The 19513-nt window shown below is 39.8% G+C and overlaps 1 protein-coding gene across 2 annotated transcripts in view; it reads left to right on the top strand.

The window, feature by feature from the left end:
- The first annotated feature begins 10312 nt into the window (after positions 1 to 10312).
- HIBCH (3-hydroxyisobutyryl-CoA hydrolase) overlaps positions 10313 to 19513 on the top strand; it is a 50840-nt gene continuing 41639 nt past the window's right edge. For both annotated transcript variants that reach the window (XM_075512439.1, XM_075512440.1), the window contains exons 1-6: positions 10313 to 10555; positions 11548 to 11590; positions 12361 to 12501; positions 13980 to 14064; positions 15588 to 15668; positions 17789 to 17841. In XM_075512439.1, the coding sequence (XP_075368554.1) occupies positions 10524 to 10555; positions 11548 to 11590; positions 12361 to 12501; positions 13980 to 14064; positions 15588 to 15668; positions 17789 to 17841 (435 nt within the window). In that variant the 5' untranslated portion in view covers positions 10313 to 10523. The remainder of the gene's footprint in view (positions 10556 to 11547; positions 11591 to 12360; positions 12502 to 13979; positions 14065 to 15587; positions 15669 to 17788; positions 17842 to 19513) is intronic.

The following is a 19513-nucleotide window of genomic DNA, read 5'->3' as shown; positions in this document are numbered from 1 at the left end:
CCCCTCCTGATGCCTAAAAACCCTTCAGACAGCACTCTCAGAAGTAAGACTTCTAATCTTGAAAATTCTCCAGTAAGCTGGGTTATTTATAATTTCCTTTGGCAAGAATGAAAATGTGTATGGACATAAATATACATGACACATAGGTTGCCTGTCTACCTTGTATGTCTCTCTTACTTTCTAAATTAATAATTTAAGCATAAAGTACCATTCCAAATAGTAATACTGGAGAAGAATTTTAAAGACCTCAAACTGCAATGTATTTTAAATTTTGACCCAACAGCACCAAATTTTAAGTAAACGCAGTATCACTAAAATAGACTGCAGTAATTGGTTTACAAAACCTGTCTTATCTCACCCACCTTTAGCTTTATTAGCTAAAAAAGACTGGTAAACCTTTGGACTCTGAGCTGGGTAGGGGTGATCTTGCAACAACAGTGGCTGAACAAATATACATGGTTTATACACAAAAGGCTCAAAAGGAGGAAACGGATATTGGAAGGTTGGCTACTAATTAACTCAGGCCTATCTGGGAAGCAGAGACAGAAAGTGAACTAAACTACAGTTTCAACTCTGTAGCGTTGAACTTTCATTTAGCTATTTACTGAGCTGAAGCACTTTAAACACATGGCTGAGCTATAGTTTTTTATGAGATATGTAAATACTGCCCACGTTCTACATGTTAGATAGGTGTAAGATTGTAGGGGAAAGATTAACACAGATCTGCAAACAGTCGCCCTTCCTGGACAAGAAAGGTGAAGGTTGCACAGCACAGGTCACCGAAATCTTTGGCAAAAAGCTTCCAGGTATTTAAGATGAAGTGACATCTTCTAGGGAGGATGTTTTCCTTCACCTTCTAGAAATAACTCCACGTAATAACTCCAACCAGAGCTCTGCTTCTGGTTGTTATTGTGCAGTGACAAAGTCACAATCCGTTGTTGCAGTCATTTTGTAGTGAGTAATTATGTTACCTACAAGCATTATGACTGCTTATTGTGAATAACTAACAAAAGCAAACAGATTACTGTGAAACGGAGAGCTGACTGCTTGTGCAAATACCCTACAAACCTCCTGAAACTGCATACTGGAGGACCTGATAGAATGTTAGGATTTTTACTTCTGGAAATACTAGGGGGTTTTTTACTTTAAAAGTGAAGAAGGTGGGAAATTCTCAGATAGGTAGGAAATTTCCTCAGAAGAAAAGATAATTGAAATACTCCTGAGGGAAGGAGTGTGGCTGAGTGAGCGCATTTTAATACGGCATGGATTTGTTTGTCCTGTGCTAAAAAAACCCGTTTCCTTCTGTAGAGCTGGGTAACAGCTGATAGATGGCAGCATTACAGGCTTGCATGTGAAGCAGTGGTGAGATTATTTGTTTAGAAAGAAAAAGCATGCATCCTTTCTAACATACGTACAAGACCCTGGTTGGATATCTGTTTATAACAGTTTACAGAACAACTTTTCTTTTCTTTTTTAAAGAAATGGAAAATATATTCCATGTGTTGATTTGTAAAGCGACACAGAAATTCAAAGCATGTGGTATCTGAATCCTCTTCCTCTGGATCCCATAATCCTGGGTAATCGTGCTATGTGGCATTTTCTGGTATACGCACTGCAAGCATATAGATAAACTATTGAGCTTTAGCTCAATAATAGGAGCCATCTTTTGTGCAATGACAAGATGCCGTTTGTTATCACCAGTGTATAGCATCTTACTGTTTCAACTGTGAAGTTAATGTTGATATTACAGTGAGACAGTAAAGGTTACTTTCTTCACTTTACAGAAGTGAAAACTAAAGTAGAATAGTGAAGAAGCTACAAACTTATTTCTCAATGTCTGCTTCTTCTGACTATTTAAAGAATGTTGAAAATTGTATGTTGCTGTTGTAATTAAGATGACTGACAGCTGTACCTGCAAAATTCAGCTGTCTCTTACTAGGAAGAAACTAGTTGATGGTGAATGTTCCAAAAGGCTCACAAAAGCTACAGGGATGCTAGTGGTGGCACAGGAAAAGGAATGCACAGTCCAAATGTGCTTCATGATTCTTCTGCTCAGTCATGGGGAAAAAAAAAGATTTCCATTAACATTTCAGATTGAAAATGGATTTTTCTTTAATTTTTTTTTAACATAAAGTCTCTGCTTTCTTAGAAAATTGTTTAACTCTTAGCATAAAACAAACAAAAGATGTTTCTTCTTGGTGCTGGCCAGAACTTTCTCTTCTTTAATTTTTTTTAGGCTACAAATGTCAATAAAATCACTTTTCGAAGTGTCTTAAATTTACAAAATAATGTCCCAGGCTAATTCTACATAGTGCTATGTCCCCTAGGCAGAAGCGCAGCCTTTAATTCAAGCGACAGATTTGTGTGCTTTAATATCTTGGCAGGTCCCAGATTGAAACCCTGCTGCTAACTCCTGCAGTTAACCATACAATAAAGCATCTTCTCACTCCTAGAGCCTGAAGTGCTCTTAGCAACAGTTCTATAAGGTAGTGCCTGCATTTTTCTTGGCAGACAGAGGTGTGTCAAAGTATGACTAAATCACACTGTGTTGCATGTTATTTCTGAAATAATTATATATTCCCATACACTGCTCTTAGCAGCATGAACCTCCATTCCAGCCTGCAATTGCAGAGACTGAGAGAGAGTGAGAGAAGGAGGGACTGTCCAGGTCTGGACAGGAAAACAAGTGGCATCATGAAATCCACAGGGCAGACAGAAGATTGAGATTACAGAGAGGAACTAACGAGACTAGAGACCATGTATTTCCTTGTGAACAACCTAGATCTATATTGCACCCTGCCACGGCTGCCACTGCCTTTCTTCACCGAGCAGTGTATCCCTGGGGAGGTATATCCACTGGATGAGGGCTCTAGGAACCAAGTACTCTGTCCCTGTCACTTCCATTGCAAGTTTGTTTATGATCCAGGATGACCATATTTCTTTTTTAACAAACAAACAAACAAACACACACTTTCCCTTCTGACTTCCTACACATCCTTTCCACCAGGTTAATAATTATACACAGAGCTGGTAAATTGAGTTGCACTGAAGCTAGCGTTTGCTCACAATTACCCCATATTGGAGGCTGGTAATTTATACTTACAAACAGAATGTATCTGCAGCAATGAATGATATACGCTTATTTTTTAATAGCTTAGAGGCCTCTATTTATTTTGCTGACCTATTTTTGTCCTCATTTTTAAGTTCTCCAATCTGCTCTGCTGTCCTTTGCATCATTTGTAGCATTAAATGAGATATCTTTCCCTAGGCAATGTTCTTCAAAGGCATTATTTTATGAACAGTTTTAGTTGTACTCCAGAATTAAATAAAATAGAAAGAAATTTTGAAAAATATTCTTAATATTGGCTTTTAAAATCAAATGTAGATCTTTTCAAGTGAAAATTAATACCTGTGCAAGGTGTCAGATGTAACGTGGACAGGTTTGAATACACACACATCCATTTAATAAGATACTGACTGTCACACTGTCAGCCAAACTGCCCTGCTGAAGAGCCTCACTTTAATTTAGAGCAACAAATTCTTAAAATAAACATCTGAGGTGCTCTCTGTACTCATCAAATCCCTGGACTGTCAGAAAGCTACTAATTAGCATCAAATGCTTTTGTGCTTAATTCACTATGATTTTGACTGAAACAAAATGAGGTAACTAGGTGTTCACTACAACCCCTGAGACGGAAAGGTTTGATACCAAATGGTTCAAGACCAAAGCGTGTGACATTCCAGCTGAACAACAGATAAAACAGGGAGGCCAACAGGAATGTTATGTACAGGACTGAGCTCCTAAAATAGATTTGTAATGATTCTAAATGTTTGGGGGTTTTTTTATGCTTCTTGAATAATATCATTCCACCACAATAGATCATACGAGGAAAAATTCAGGCTAATAGTAGCTGGCAAGATAAGCATATAATCTGCATTTAAAATCTGATGTACATTCATTGATATAAAAGGTATGAAAAGCACTACCTTTAAAGTTAACTGAACCAATGCTAAATGCGAGATAGAATTACAAGCGGGCCAATAGCGCTTCAAAATGCTACTAACAAAGGAATTACTGCAATGTTTTAAAGTAAATCAGTCAAGTGACAGGAACTTACTATTTGGAATATTGTTCCTTCTCAGGGTGGGTATGTAATTCCAGCAGATTATAATTATGAGTTACATAAGATTCAGTGGAAGGTTATAAGGATATATTTAAAATATTAATCACCATTCAGAAACAGGACTTTTAAAACATCAGGATAATTAGTTCCATTAAGGTTACATCTCCATTGGTACTGCTCTAGCTCTTGCTAGAACATAAGTCCATCAGCTGATCTTTATGTTATGTCACATGCAAATGTGTTAATTAGGCTTATTCATAACTTCCTTTGTTTCTGAGCTGATCAGTGTAAGGAATTATGCCTGCATTTTTCATTCTACTCTAGGGTAAGATCTTCAGAGCTACAGGAGATAGGCTGGCAGGGGGGGGAGGCACTGAAGTCAATGAGCCCAGTTCCCTACTGCATTGTATCTGTGCAGTCCTGGTCTGTGAAATGGGTCTGGCAAACTGCTGTCTTGACTGGAAGGTAAGTTGCCTTGCAACAGGATTTTGCACTCCAGTGTGCACTCCTTTTCCATGAAGAAAGTTACTTCACAGGGCTAAAAACCATTCAAATATCAAGTCTGATGTTTCTGCTCACTAGGAGAAAATTACATGCCCTATGCAATATTTTTTAAAAAATCTCCTATACTTTGAGAGTCACATTTTATTAATTGGCTGTTACTGCATCTCTTTGAATCATTACAGACCACCTCCTGATATAAGATTCTGCATTAGTAATATATATGGAAAGTCTGATGCTGGTGAGAAATCTAGTCAAAATAAATTTATGGGTAGAGTTTTGGATTGAGAAGAATGCATGTAATTAAATCAAGTTAGGACAAATTTGATTAGGATTACATATTGTAAAAACTGTATTCCAGATAGCTAAGTCAAACCAAGACAGAACCTGAAAGCTGCTCTGTACCTTGGTTCTTGGAGTCTATCAGAGATACTTCTTAAGAAACAACAGTACCACTTTGCACTCTATACCACTAGTCTTACAAGTTCTGTTTTCCTGTACTAGTTTCACTGCTATTTTCATTTGATAGAAGCAAAGCACCTCAAATAACATCCTGTTCACATAAATAAGCTTGAATTTAATTCCTTATAGAAGCACACATTTAGAGTAAATCTTGAATTAACTGATATTCTGGGATAGTGCTATTTCAAGAGGTCCAACAGGGATGGTATTTTGAAATACAGACCCACACTGTGTGAAAACCACATGCCTTTTTCTCTTCCTACATATAGGCAGCTCTGACTCTCACAGAAATGCACATACATCATGAGCAGAAGAGACAGGATGACCCAACGGGATGCAATACAAATATTATTTGCTAAGCAGACTCCTGATGTCTTGTAGGCAAGCTCCTCCGAGTGAGGAGTGCTGGCTGCCACTGTACCATCACTTGCACTACAAAGGAAAAAGAAACTCAGTTTCATTCTTTCCAGACCTGGGAAACTCAACCTTAAGAACTAATTATAAACCCAAAGACACCCTCAGCAGCAAGATATCCTTGGGGGATTTTTTTGGTCCACTAGAAGCAACTGTCCTACCAACAGAAAATTCACTTTGCTCTGGCCCCATTCCCACACACACTCCCTACAGCTATTTCCACCCACACTACAGCTCTTTTTAACTGTGTTTAAAAAGCTGAGAGAGAGAGAAATGTGCTGCTGCTGCTAGTGCTCCTCCTCCTCAGGTGGGCGGGTTGGTAGCTGGTCAGTTTTCTGCAGCATTTCTCATTGCTGGATGCGTGGGAGGCCGAGAGCAGGAAGGGAAGGAAGCGGTCCTCTCAGGAACGGAGGCATATCAAAGCAAGTGGGAAGCAAATAGCCCCTTCCCACCTGCACATGTGCAATTATATGCAAATGAAAAACTAACACAATAGATCTGCAAGCAGAGCTTTCCAAGCGGTGGTCCTAAAAGGTATCAAACAGCTTGGGTCTCAAAGCCAAATCCAGGGGTGACCAGATCTCTAGGAAGCCAGCATTTTTCACCCACGAAGAACAGACTCGTGGGGAGGGAAGGGGGAAGGGAAGAGGGCGTTCCTTACACTTATGGTTTTCTACGTGGGTGGAGGGTGGTTCGAGGGGAGGAGTGACAGATTGCTTGTGGCAGCAGGGAAGAAAGATGTAGGAGGGTGTTTGCCCAGGGTCCCGTCTAACCTAGGGGGTGCTGGCAGGGGGGATGCAGCGCGAGTGGTACGTCTAAGCCGGGGCGGTGGGAGGGAAGGAACCCGCGGGTGGATGGACCTTGCCTGGGGCCTCTCTCCCGGCCTCACCAACACGGCAGCGCCTGCAGCAGCACCCAGCCACCCCCACGCTTTCCCCGGTGCACTCTGAGGCCAAAAGAAAATGGAAACTACTTCACTCACACAGTTTCGTTATGGATTTCCTTTCATCCTTCTCCAAACACTTCTAGTTCCCCACTGATAAGATGCAAATTTACTGGTTAAAAAAAAAAAGGAAAAAAAGAAAAAAGGGGTTTTTTTTCCTCTCTCACACACTTTCTTGTTACAGGAGAAAGTCACTACTGCATGTCATTAGCTGTGCCCTCATCCCAAATCTAGACCTCAGATGTTATATGGATGCATTATCTGAAAAGCCTCTAAAACGCCTGGGGAAGGCACTCTGTTCCCATGGGATTACTCATGTTACAGACAAGAGCAAAAATTTGCTTCTCCACATTACATATGTGTTTCCTGTGTTTCAAGTCCTTCCCTGGGCTGGCCTTTTGTTAGAAAGTGGAGAAATAGATCAGTTTTCCACTTATTTTAAGTCTACTTCTACTCTCGCCGATGTCAATGGAAGACTCTCCACTGCAGTACTAGGCATCCACGCTGGTGCAAGGAAATTTGAACCTGTGTCATCTGTGGAGGTGTTTTAGAATATTGTCAACTGAGACTGGACTAAGAAAAAACAATTTGAGGATTGCTTGTCAGTACAGTAATAACCAGTTAGCAGGGATGAACTGGAAATTTTCCCATTCTATTCCTCAAGCCTTCACAGCCTCATTTTTCCTTACCTTCATACACTGTAAGGATGCGCTTACTACCCACACATAGATAAATTAGATGCTAGCTGTTAGACCAGCAGAGGAAAAGATTAAATTTACAGCAAGCCTGGACGCAGGAGCACGGGACACAATGAAGTACTTGTACCATTTATTATCTGGTCTTGGTGAACTACATTGGGAGCTCTCAGAGGCAAGTAAGTGAGAGGTACAAATTAATGATTAATTAGGGGTATATAGGTGGCATACAGCTGAGCTGCTCTTGCAATCCTTCTTGGGAGCAAGAGCTCCCACATCCTAAAGTTATATGTTTTTCTGGAAAAGAAGCCAAAAAACCCCAGAAACAAAACCCCAAAACATCTGCTCAACTCTAAAGTCCTCCTACAGTCTGCAATTTGTTTTCTCTTTCCAAACCTGCTGAACACACTGCCAGGAAATTTCTCCAAGGGGAGGAATTACAACCTGCCTATCCTTCTGGCTATTACACTTACACTCCTGGAGTTCCTGGCTTGGTTACTAGGGGTGCTGCTCACGCCTAGCACACCCAGTCTCCTGCAGCCCTCTTTGCTAATAGTAATATCATCCATAAACTCCCAGGTTAAAGGTCATCTCATTCTGCTTATTCTCATGCAACTCCATTATTTTCACTCTTTTTCCTATTTCTACTTATAGAAGTCTTTTATTTACTTTTTAGAAAACATTTTCACTTTGATATTCCACTCTGCAGAAAATGAGATGTGCAGGAGGACTGTTAAAAATCAGGATGATATCTGAGTTACTTTTTGGACTGGCTTTCAGTCACTAAATGGCTGTCTGTAAGAAAATTGCAATTTTCTAACACCTACCCCCCAAAAAAAAACCCAACCCCAAACTATAGGTAAATTCAAGCCATCACCAGCATGTTTTAAAATGAAGTAGAATGCTAGGCTCAAGGAAGACGGCTCTTCTGTCACCACCTCTTCTTCTTGAAACCAATTTAAAAAAAAAAGGGAAAGAATTTAAACATTAAGCATAAATTCAATGTCAGCACTGTGGAAAGAAATCAGTAGCTGTTGCAAGACAATGCTTGCTGTTACTTCATTGTTTACAAATGAGCAGGCTCCACTCTTGTTCTAAATCAGACATACAGCTGGAAGACAACAAAGAAAGGGTCTACACCATTATTTATACTGAAGCCGGGGGGGGACAGATGGGGGGAAACATTAAAATCAGCATAAGTAAAAGATGAATCAGACCACTGACTTCTATTTTGGACTCTAGAAACAGACATCCTATGTAATCATGTCCTGATCACAGCCTTGCCCATGTGTACCATGTGCAGGTGGAATTTATTAAGAGATTTCCAGGGCTTTCAAACAGCCTCCACCTGCTCTTACCCAAAGTTAGCTTCCACACACTGATTTCTTCATTTCTACAATGAGACTAACAAAAAGATTACCCTACAGAAAGGTTCTGTTCGTATTTGTCTGTGAAATGCATAGACTTTCAGACATAGGATACAAAGTACAAAAATGTTATCTGCTTATCAAACTCCCCATAATTTGGTTATGCCTGGATGAGAGATGCAGAGTTATCTCATCCTCAAAAATAATTAAAAAAACCCCAAACTAAGTAAGGGTTCAGATTTGGCAACTGTGACAATTTGCTGTCATTTAGACTGGTTTAGATTTAAGTGCATGGTACCTGCTGTAAAACAGCATATATGGCTGTATATACTCAAGATGACACTAATAGACTGCATCTTTGATGATCATATAATCGGTAGGTAAGAGTTTGAATAGTCTGGATTGCCTAATGAATTCTGCAATTAATTAGTTCGCAGTAGGCAGTCTCCCAATGCCTGCGAAAGCACCTCATGTCCTGTTCTCAGTTATTTTTTGTTCACAGTGTACACAACTGAAAGCTGGGACTGCATAATACAGAAATGTTCTCTGTCTCTTTTTGTGCCTATTTAATTTGATTAAGATTTTTACAACCAAATTTAATATACCCTGAGAGTTACTGCAACGGAAATGCCAATACAGATGACGCTGCTATAAGCAGGGGCTGAATCATTTCTTGAAATGAAGAGCAAGGTTGCCCTCTGGGGACTTCTCCAGAAGTGATTCCAAGAGCTGGGATTTTTCTTGTTCCAGTAAAATAATTTTGCTACAAGGTTTTAAGATTTTTTTTTTTTTTAAATACAAATGTGAATCAAGACAGCCAGTGCTAAGAACTTGCTACACTGAGAGATGATGAAGCTACATTTCTACCTAAGGCACTGTATTGTCACTCCCTGGTTCATCACACTTTTCAGTATCAGTCTCATGGTGGTATGTGTCAGCCTAAAAAAATCCGGTCTGACATAGTTACTGAAATAAAAGTGAATTTAGTATTATGGACTCCTACTATGATGTCCATAAATTCTCAAATGCCTTAATCTTCTATTTAAAAAGAAATAGCAATTTTCCTGGTTGCAATTTCTGAGTCTATTTATGCTGAACACATGATGTGTTTGAACTCACAGTTCTATCTCTAGCTACTGTCAGGGCAGTAACCATGTTAGCTGCTTAATCCCTGTATTTACCTTCTAGTATAACCAAGTTTTGGTGGGATGTTTAATCTCCTGGCTCACTAATCTGTGTGTCAGTAGCTAAGAGGGCAGCACAGGTGTGGCAGCAGGTGTAAAGGATGAAGAGAAACAGGGAGGTCAGAAATTAAGAAACCGGTTTTGCTGCTGAAAATAATACATTGTCAAACTGCGGCTTCAGTCCACAAAGTTCAGCTCTGAAGGTAATTTAGCAATGCGGCTTTCTCCACCTTGGGCAGCAGCCACCATGGTTTATGTTATTGCTACATACGCTATCATTTGCTTCACCGATGAAGGAACAGCCTCATCTCACGTCCTCACAGCTCCCGACCTAAACCAGCTTCGGGAGCAGTACCCCTTTAGCCCAGATCCTGTCAAGGTAAGGAAAACCCCTTCATGCAACTACCGAGCAAGGGGCCTGCAGCCTTGCTTACAAACCCCATGCCGTCGCCCGGTTGACCTTCTGCCTTTGTTAGTCGCTATCTTGACTGGAAAAGGGCTGTTCGGGGGCGAGAGGGCGGGCGGCCACCCGCCTCCGGGCCCCCCCCCCCCCCCCCCCCCCTCCGCTCGCTCTCCCGCCCTGGGCGGGAGGGCGAGCGGGGGGGGGGGGGGGGTGGCCCGGAGGCGGACGGCCGCCTGGGAGCGAGGGGCCCGGAGGAGGCGGCAGCCCCCCAGACCCACCCGTTTCCCGGTGCAGGGTGAAGGTGGCTGAGGGGAACGGAGCCCGGCTCGCCGACCGCTCCCTCGCGCATGCGCCCTATCCCACCCGCGCCGGCTCACACCCCGGCGTACCGGTTACCCGATGACGGCGATCGACCGCGCCGGCTGCCGCCATGGCGGCCCGGGTGCTGAGGCCGCTGCCCAGGTAACGGGGAAGCGGCGGTGGCCTCCGTGAGGCGCGGCGAAGCTTTTCCCGCGCACCCCTCTGAGGGGCTTGAAATGGCGCCGGGCCGGCCGCGCCCGCAGCTTCGCGGTTGCCTTGGGGCAGGGAGCGATGAGTCTGGGAAGGCCTCTAATGCCGGGGATTGTGACCCCCTGGACTGCTAAAAAATACAGTTCAGCCCTGGATGAGCTATCCCACTCTAAATGTGCTTAGCAAATCCCACTCAGCATGTGCTTAAAAACGGTCTTGGGGCGCCGGGGTGTTAGCATGTAACACGTTAAATGGCTGTGTTCTGTGCTCTTAGGTAGCTGAAAGATAAAGTTGCTCGCTAATGTTGACGCAAGCCAAGTGTTTGAAGTTCGGCAGATGCTGTTGTTAACTGTCTTTCTCAATAGAGTACAGTAACAATTAATAAATAACAGCTTCATCACTTAAATTGAGTAACGTATTCACAAAAGGTCACATGGGTATCTCCTCTGAGCCTGGTTCAAGCTGTTACGCGAACCTATGTAAATGTACATACACACAAGGACATGAGGGCAGGTTTGGTGTAATGGAAGTTTTGGAAATCACAAGTTTTTGACAAGACTATTTTCTTAAAATGCTAGTATTTAAATGTCCAGAAAAAGGCTGTAAATCTTTAAAAGACACACACTGCTAAGTATCAGACACCCCCCCCCCCAACTCTTTGTCTTACTGTTTCCAGATTCTCCTTCTAACTTGAAATTGAACACATAGAAAACATTAGTAGTTAGCATTGTTATCTGCTATCTATTTACTAGTAAGCAAAGAAGTTTCCAACTGTTTTGATATCAAAATCGTACTCTAATTTTACTTGATTTTAAAAAGGACAATGTAAAACAATTGTGTTCAGCAATTTTTCTGACAGAGCTTTGCTTAACTCAGCAGTCATATATTTGGGGATTATGTAGATGGTTTATGGTTTTAGCTATCTTTTTAATTTTCTTTTTCAGGCTGAAGCCATTCAACAGACTGCAAGTAATATTACAACATTTGGTAAGAACAGCATCTTGTTTGAATGAGTTGGAAGCTTTTAGAACTCTTAACTCCCCTGAGACAGACAGTACATGCAACTTCCAATGTGTCTGCTCACAGTGGTTCTGAATGCCATCATTTATTGCTCAGGCATAACATTGCCCACGTCTTTGAGCACTTTGTTACAAGTTTCTATTATACCGTAAGTTAAAGTTCAATTATTTTGGCCTTACCTGCCTTTACAGTTAGTTTCTATGTTAGCTTCCGTATATTCCTTAAATATCATTGAACTGTGAGTTTGAAATCAATTGTGAAAATAGTTTAGGGATTTCTTCTCTACTGTTAAAAGTTACTTACAGACAAAGCAATATGTACATTTGGTTTTGCAGTGTGAAACTGCCAGTAGGGACATATGGAACTGTCATTGTTATAATTGTTGCAGGTATTTTCAGAATGTCAAGTCTTAAAGAACCATGGTTTTGTGGTTTTTTTTTTTTTTTTTTTAATTAACTCAAATGTCATTGTCAAAGATGTGGGGTTCAAAACCCTGTCTGACGGTTATTACTCTGAAGGACTCAAACATAAAGTGGTTTCAAAAGAACTGTTTAGGAAATGCAAATAAATATTGAAGTACAATGGGAAAAGCCTTAGCACACAATTCCAAAATGCATGTTTGATGATCTTAAATACTGTGTTTTGAGAATATATTTCCATAAACACTCTTGTAAGTATGTTACTCAAGGTATCTAACTGATGACATCTGCTTTATTTATTTGTTTTTGCATGTACAGAAAATGTCTAAGCATACAGATTCGACAGCTGAAGTGTTGTTGGAAAAGAGAGGAGGTGCAGGAATAATAACTTTGAATAGACCCAAGACTCTCAATGCACTAAATTTTTCTATGATCCAACAAATTTATCCACAAATAAAGGTTAGTAACTCCGCTTCTACCCATCCACTGTACATATGTTATCTGAAACCAATTTTAAAATTCAGTCTGACACTTCTTAGTGTACTGATTTAAAGAATGAAAGTCTGTGCGAGTGCATTGGCCAATGAGCTCAGATTTAGAGGATGGGAAAGAACAGACAGTTTCAAGCAAGTTTGACGTGTCTTCTCCTCTTTCTAAGAAACAAGCTGTCTATCCAGATGCTAAATTTAACTTTGTCTGATAAGACACCCCCATATTAAAACCAGGACTGAATTAAAAGCAAGCAGCACTTGGAGTTTATATGTTCATTTTGGCAACACCCAGCTGGTCAGTTGGCATGTATGAATTCCAAGCTATACAGTGGTGTTTGCTGGGGTCCAGCTATACAGTTGTTGATTGGGTCCATGTTTTGTGGGGAGGCTGTGTGGCTGAAACAAAAGATACAAGTCATTAGGAAGTAAGGTGCTATCAGTGTCATTCCTTAAAGAACAACTTTATGGATTTACAGGCACTGTTTCCACAAGCTAGTGAAGTACCATGAAATTTTAAGCATGCAAATAGTCCTTTTTAATTTAGTGATATTATTTATCATATGCACAAAGTCAAACTTATTAGGTACCAGTATTTGTTGGATAGTTGCCTGCCTTTTGGTATTTTGGTAGATGGTTGTGTTGCAAATTTATGCATTCTTTGAAAAACATTTAAAGAAAAAAACACTAAATCTGTAGTGCTGAGTACTGGGCTTTATTTGAAGCGTAAAAGGTGGCCTAATTTTAAGTACGCTTGATAGTATACAGAATGTCTTGTCTCTCTTATCTGGGTACGCTTACTTGAATAAGGGATATATAAGCATCGTTTAAGGCGGGGGGGGAAGCCTGTAAAAGGCATCTTTTTCTCAATATGGTTGCACCGCTGCTGAAGTCTTGTACCAGTGTATTTCATTCAGACACAACCCCCCCCCCCCCCCAGTCTTTGTACCTAGCAAAACATCTGTGCAGAAATTGATTTGATCCAGTCCTTGATTAGCATTGATTGCAGTTGTTTTGACAAAATCCATCAGCAATTTAAATGCTGTTTTCCTTGCCATGCATGTTATATTTACACAACTTTCATGATTTGGCCTGAAACACTGTTGTTATATCTTCCATATTCCCAGCTTTCTGCCCCAGCATTATGTTCCCATTGAGATTTATGTCAGGCCCCGTTTTAGGAAGTGCTACCTTTCTTCAGAGATTGGGAGCTCTGCATAGGTGTTTCTCTGAAATACATGAGGCAGCTCTGCTGATCTCTGATGTCAAGATTGAATAGGACACAGGAATGGCAGAAAGGCATTTAGCTCTCAAACTTCAGTTTAAGACAAGCTATTTTAAGTATGGTTTGATTTGCTTTTTGAAAAATTAAAATAATCATAGACAGTACACAGAGAAAGCATTTTTTGCAGACTTTAATCTTACATGGAAACATTTACTTCTTTTTAGACTTGGGAGCAAGATCCTGAAACTTTTCTAATAATTATAAAGGGAACTGGAGGAAAAGCTTTTTGTGCTGGGGGTGACATCAAAGGTAAGGACTGTAGTCACTTAAACATTTTACATATCTTTGCCAGTTACTACTTTGCATTGATTTCCTTTATTTACAGTGACTCAGGTAAACAGAGACTTGCTACACAACAGTAAGAGATATTAGTTGTGCTGACTTCTTATAACACCTTGATGTGCAGATGCTATTTAAGTTATTTGTCAGGAGACAGCTGGTGGAACATTGTATAAAAGAGTAAAAATTGGGGTTTTTATGAATAACTGGTAACAGCAGCCAGTCATTCCTGAGAAGAGAGGGTTCTTGCCTCTACCTTCTTCTTCCCAGATTTTCATTACTGACAGCTTCTTTACAAGAAATTTGAAGGGTCCTAGTAGGTAGCTCTGTTACTACTGGATAATTTGTGTCCGATGTTTGAGATGGCTAGATACAGAGCTGACAATGGTGATCAATGTAACTGTGATAATTTTGTAACTATGAACTGTAGGAAGTCTCCAAACTGTGAAAATTAGCAGTTGTTTTAAATTTTAGGTAGAAAAGCAGCACGGGTTATTGTTAAATTATGCCCTGCTCTAACTGGCTTCTCATTTTTAGTATTCAGAATCTTCAGTATAATCAGTTTTAAGTGGCTGTTCTATACATTGATATGAAATATCACAAACAAGACTACCAGACATTAGGAGGGGTTCCATAGCATAGAAAATGGACTGCACTATCACAAGAAGTATGTGACAAAGTCTCCGGCTTAATAGAATTGACTCAAATTTGAAACTTTGCATGTTTAAGTTTGAGCAAATTTTCTCAAATAAAATGAAGCGGGATTAAGTTGCTGTTTGATTGCCAAAGGAAAATGTCCTGGTTTTGGCTGGGATAGAGTTAGTTTTCTTCCTAGTAGCTGGTACAGTGCTGTGTTTTGGATTTAGGATGAGAATACTGTTGATAACACACTGATGGTTTAGTTGTTGCTAAGTAGCGCTTACACCAGTCAAGGACTTTTCAGCTTCCGAGGCTCTGCCGGGTGCACAAGAAGCCGGGAGGGGGCACAGCCCAACTGGCCAAAGGGCTATTCCATACCATATGGCATCATGCGCCGTATAGAAACTGCGGGAGTTGGCCAAGGGCAGCGATCGCTGCTTGGGGACGGGCTGGGCATCGGTCTGTGGGTGGTGAGCAGTTGCATCACTTGGGGTTTTTTCCCCTGGGTTTTGTTCCTCTCTCTCTCTTGTTGTTTTCCTTTTCATTACAATTTATTATTATTACTATTTTATATATATCCCTCCCCCCCTTTTTCCCAATTATTAAACTGTTCTTATCTCAACCCATGAATTTTCTTATTTTTGCTCTTCCGATTCTCTCTTCCCATCCCACCGGGGGGGGGGTGTGTGTGTGTGGTGTGGTGTGTGTGAGCGAGCGGCTGGGTGGGGCTTAGTTGCCAACTGGGGCTAAACCACAACAGAAAAAACCTGTTATTGTGCGGTGTTAATTTTTTACTTGTTATTATATCTTCTATTAAACTTATAGTTATCTGTAGAATTTTTATTTCTCTTAAGCCATCACAGATGCAGGAAAAGTTGGAGATAGACTGGCACAAGATTTCTTCAGACAAGAATATATCCTGAACAATGCCATTGGTAAGTTTAATAGCAAATTCTGAAGCAGTACAGTTTTCATAATAGTGGCTTTGAATGTAAATTCACTTTCTCTCTTTGCTAATCTATAACAGACTGCAATAACAAAATAGAAGTAGCATTTTTTTTTTACCAAGTTCAATACCAGTAGTGTAACACATCTCATTTTTATACCTCGCATGCAGAATGTTTCTTTTGTTTAAACTATTACGATAGCTACCTTATGCCATCCCATTGTTCTGGGTAGTTATCTGTTGCGCTATGGACAAATTAAGTCTTAGATGCAGACAGTGCAGTTCTGCACTAAGTGTCAGTGCTCTACTTCAAAGAAGACCTGAGATGAAAATAGATGCACGGAAATCATTAATATTCAGTCAGAAAGCAGAAGATGAAATTATGTTAAAGCTTTCCATTTAAATAAACTGCATAAATGAATACTCAATCTAGGAGTAACTGCCTTAGTTTATTGCAAAGAACCTAGGAGTATGTGGTCTTAAAATAACTGACAGCAAAGACACTGGGTAAAGTTTACTAGGGTAAAGGATATTAAGAAAGGATATTAATTCTTTAGGGTGAAAGTCAAGGAGTTGAATGTTTTGGTGAGAAGAAACTTCTCCAAACATACTTTCATTCAATACAGTTTGAGTTTTTAAGCATTGTATCCAGTATTAGTCACTACAGGAGGGGAGGTGAACATGTTACGTATCAACTTAGGTTGACAGAAGAGCATAGTTATTAGAGTAAGAGTAATTTCTGAAAAGTATTTTTACTTCATTTGACAGAGTTTCCAGTTTTAGCATGTTTGTCATGTACCTTTCTTGCCTTCATCAAGAAAAATAGTTTAATGTTTCACGTACTTGGGAAAAACTAGTATTACCATGGCAGTTGGACTAGATGATTGTTGTAGGTCCCTTCCAACTAACTATTCTAGTCTATTCTAATATTGCAAGGGTACATACTTTAAAGGTCTTGTTTTTTTTTTTTAAATTATTAGGGTGTTCTATGTCTATAATGCACATAATTACAAAACCTAGTTTTTTTATAACTTTGGTATGATTGGATTCATTTAAGACTGAGACTTCTGCCAAAAAGATTTATTTATATCTTGCATTTTAAATAATTAAAATTAAAAATACACAGGGCAGCTGCTTTCACAGCATTTGCTATTGGAAAGGCATTCTTCTGTAGAAATTTAGTTCAAAGGATAGCATCTAGAGCCCGTGCATTTGCTTTTACGTTCATGTAAGAACAAAGTTAAAAATGCAATCCTGTTGTATTTTCTAACTACTAATTTGAAGGATTGAACTGCCTTTTAAAGTAGTTCTTTTTTTAAACAAGGATCTATAGTTGCTGTAGAAAAGCTAGCAACATGGTTGCAGTGGATACCTGTATCAGCAACCTGACTGAACTTTAAGTCTGACCTGAAAACACTGCATACGAGGCAGCGGTTTCATTCACAGTGAACTTCTGAATCCTTCCATGAATGGTAATTGAAAGCATGAGGTCTTTAGTTTCATGCCTCCTAAAGGCCCCAACAGATAAAGTTGGTAGATAAAACTGTGGTACTTTAGGACATTATCATCTTGACCCGCCTGCACCACATTCAGCATTGTAATATGCAACAGAATTGGCAAGACAGAATGTGTTTGCATTGCAGTAGTTTATAGTCACATTTTGGCTGAAACCTACCAGCGCATCTGGCTTTGTAGTAAAGTACTGGAGTGCTGGTACACACTGTACTGTGTGCTGTTAATCCAGGCTGTGAGATGGGGTGAAAGGGAAACTGTTGTGTTCCAACATCCTACAAAGCTATTTATAGTAGCCAGTAGCCAGCAGCTAAATAGTCAGGTACTCACAAAGCAATCAACCTGACATTTGATGGTTGTATAATGTTCTCTTACAACACTCAGAATGCAGTAAGTCAGTAACTGGTGTTTCTTTTCATTGCTTAAGAATTACATGAAACCTTCATTATAAGTTGGTATTTTACTGTTTAATTTACCATTTATTTTCTGTTGCTCTTGCTGAAGTAAGACATGGGGAAGTATATCATGTATGCAGGTAGTCATAGGTCCACTCTTTTGAAAAAAAAACCATACTTTTTTTTTTTACATTTCTTACAGGCACTTGCAAGAAGCCATATGTGGCACTTATCGACGGCATTACAATGGGAGGGGTAAGTTAAGTACCTTGGTGTGATATCTGATAGAATTTGTTTTAAAGTAATGTAATATTCTGTACTTGAGTTGAATGAATTGCACACATGGCATTTCAAACACTTCAATTCAAGAACAAGTATCATAATCTGAACCTTTGTCTCTTGCTTGTCAGGGTAGATTGCTGCTCTTCTAGTGCTTCTGTTTTGATAGCTAGTGCAACTGCTTTCTCTGAGGATCTGGCAATTGTGTTGAGAAAGAGAGCAGAATCCTGTTGCTGTACGAAACACCCCTCACAAAGGTTTTCAGAATACTGAAGTGTGAGTTTGTAGATCATACAAGACCTGAGAAGAATTTTCCACTCAAAGTGTATTAAAAAATAGAACTATATAAAAATACAATTAAAGGACAACTCTTTGAGAAATTGGAAAAATATCATTCTAAGCTATACTTTAACAGACGTTCATGAGTTCTGTATTTTTCCAACAAATAATCTGGAAATACATCTACTTTTTCACCTCTGCAGTGCTCCTAAAACATGAGTTATAAGATCCTGATTCCCCCCCAAGGCCAAACCTTATTACCAAAGCAACATGGAGAAGACTCCATCACACTGCTAGTTATATTCAGTGCTAATAATTGTTTCAGCAATTGTTGGCTCTAAACACCATGAGTAGGTAGTTAAAAGGGCAATACCATGCTTTTCTACATGCTAAAATGATATTCTCTTCAGTTTGACATCTGTTGGATATATTTGCATCATAGCAGGGAGTAGAATACAACAATGAGTTTGACAGTGAAGTCCGTCTGCCATATTGTCTGCCAACTTAGATTTATATTGTTTTCGTGTACATCAGTACGATACAGGTGTACAGTCAATTTAAATTGAGCGTGTCAAAGACAGGATGCACAAATTGGAACGCTACAGGATCCATTACCTGTCATGACTCTTCCCTTTCCATCTTTCCCGCATATTTCATTTTGTCTATTTTGGTTGTGTTTTTTTCAGCTTGTGATCAAAATGCACGATAGCTCTCTTCCCCTATGCTTCTCTGCTACCAAAGATCTCAGCTAGATAACCATTCCCCCCAATCTAGTATACATAAATTGTTTCCAGCATAAAGGGAACGAGTCTTGTCGCTCTTCTTGCAGAAAAAGTTTTTTATTGAACATAAGAGACCTGAAGATTTATGGATAAGAGACAGGGAGTCCATTTATTTTATGGAGTTTTGAATAATAGCATGGATAGCTATGAAAGAGCAAAACTGCCCAGCAGCTGATGTCTTTTTAGAGGTTCTACAGATTGCTCATTATGATTGTGGCCTAAGCAGGAATAGAATTTTGTCCTTTGAAAGAAAAGGGGTTTTTTTTGACTGGGAAGAGCATAATGAATTCAAATGATCCTACATTACTAAGATTCTTTATTAGTTCCCTTCTTTTTAAAGACCTTTTAAAAGACAGCAGTTAGTCTGAAACTTTAGTTGGATACCCAAATATTAGTATAGGATACCCAAATTTCAGTGGGACCTTGCCAGAATTTAACTGCCATTAGAGTTTGAATGGTAACTTACTGGCTTATCCTCAGTTTGATGATACTAGTAGCAGTTATCTTCATTTGGGGGTAGGGGACTAGATTTTGATTGAGCAAGTATGCAACCTAACTTAAGGGAACAAGCAGGTAGGTCTCAAGTT

Source organism: Mycteria americana, chromosome 9 (assembly GCF_035582795.1).
Source record: "Mycteria americana isolate JAX WOST 10 ecotype Jacksonville Zoo and Gardens chromosome 9, USCA_MyAme_1.0, whole genome shotgun sequence".
In the NCBI taxonomy this organism is placed as follows: Eukaryota; Metazoa; Chordata; class Aves; order Ciconiiformes; family Ciconiidae; genus Mycteria; species Mycteria americana.
The sequence above is the reverse complement of the archived record's forward strand: the minus strand, read 5'-3'. Positions and strand labels throughout refer to the sequence as shown.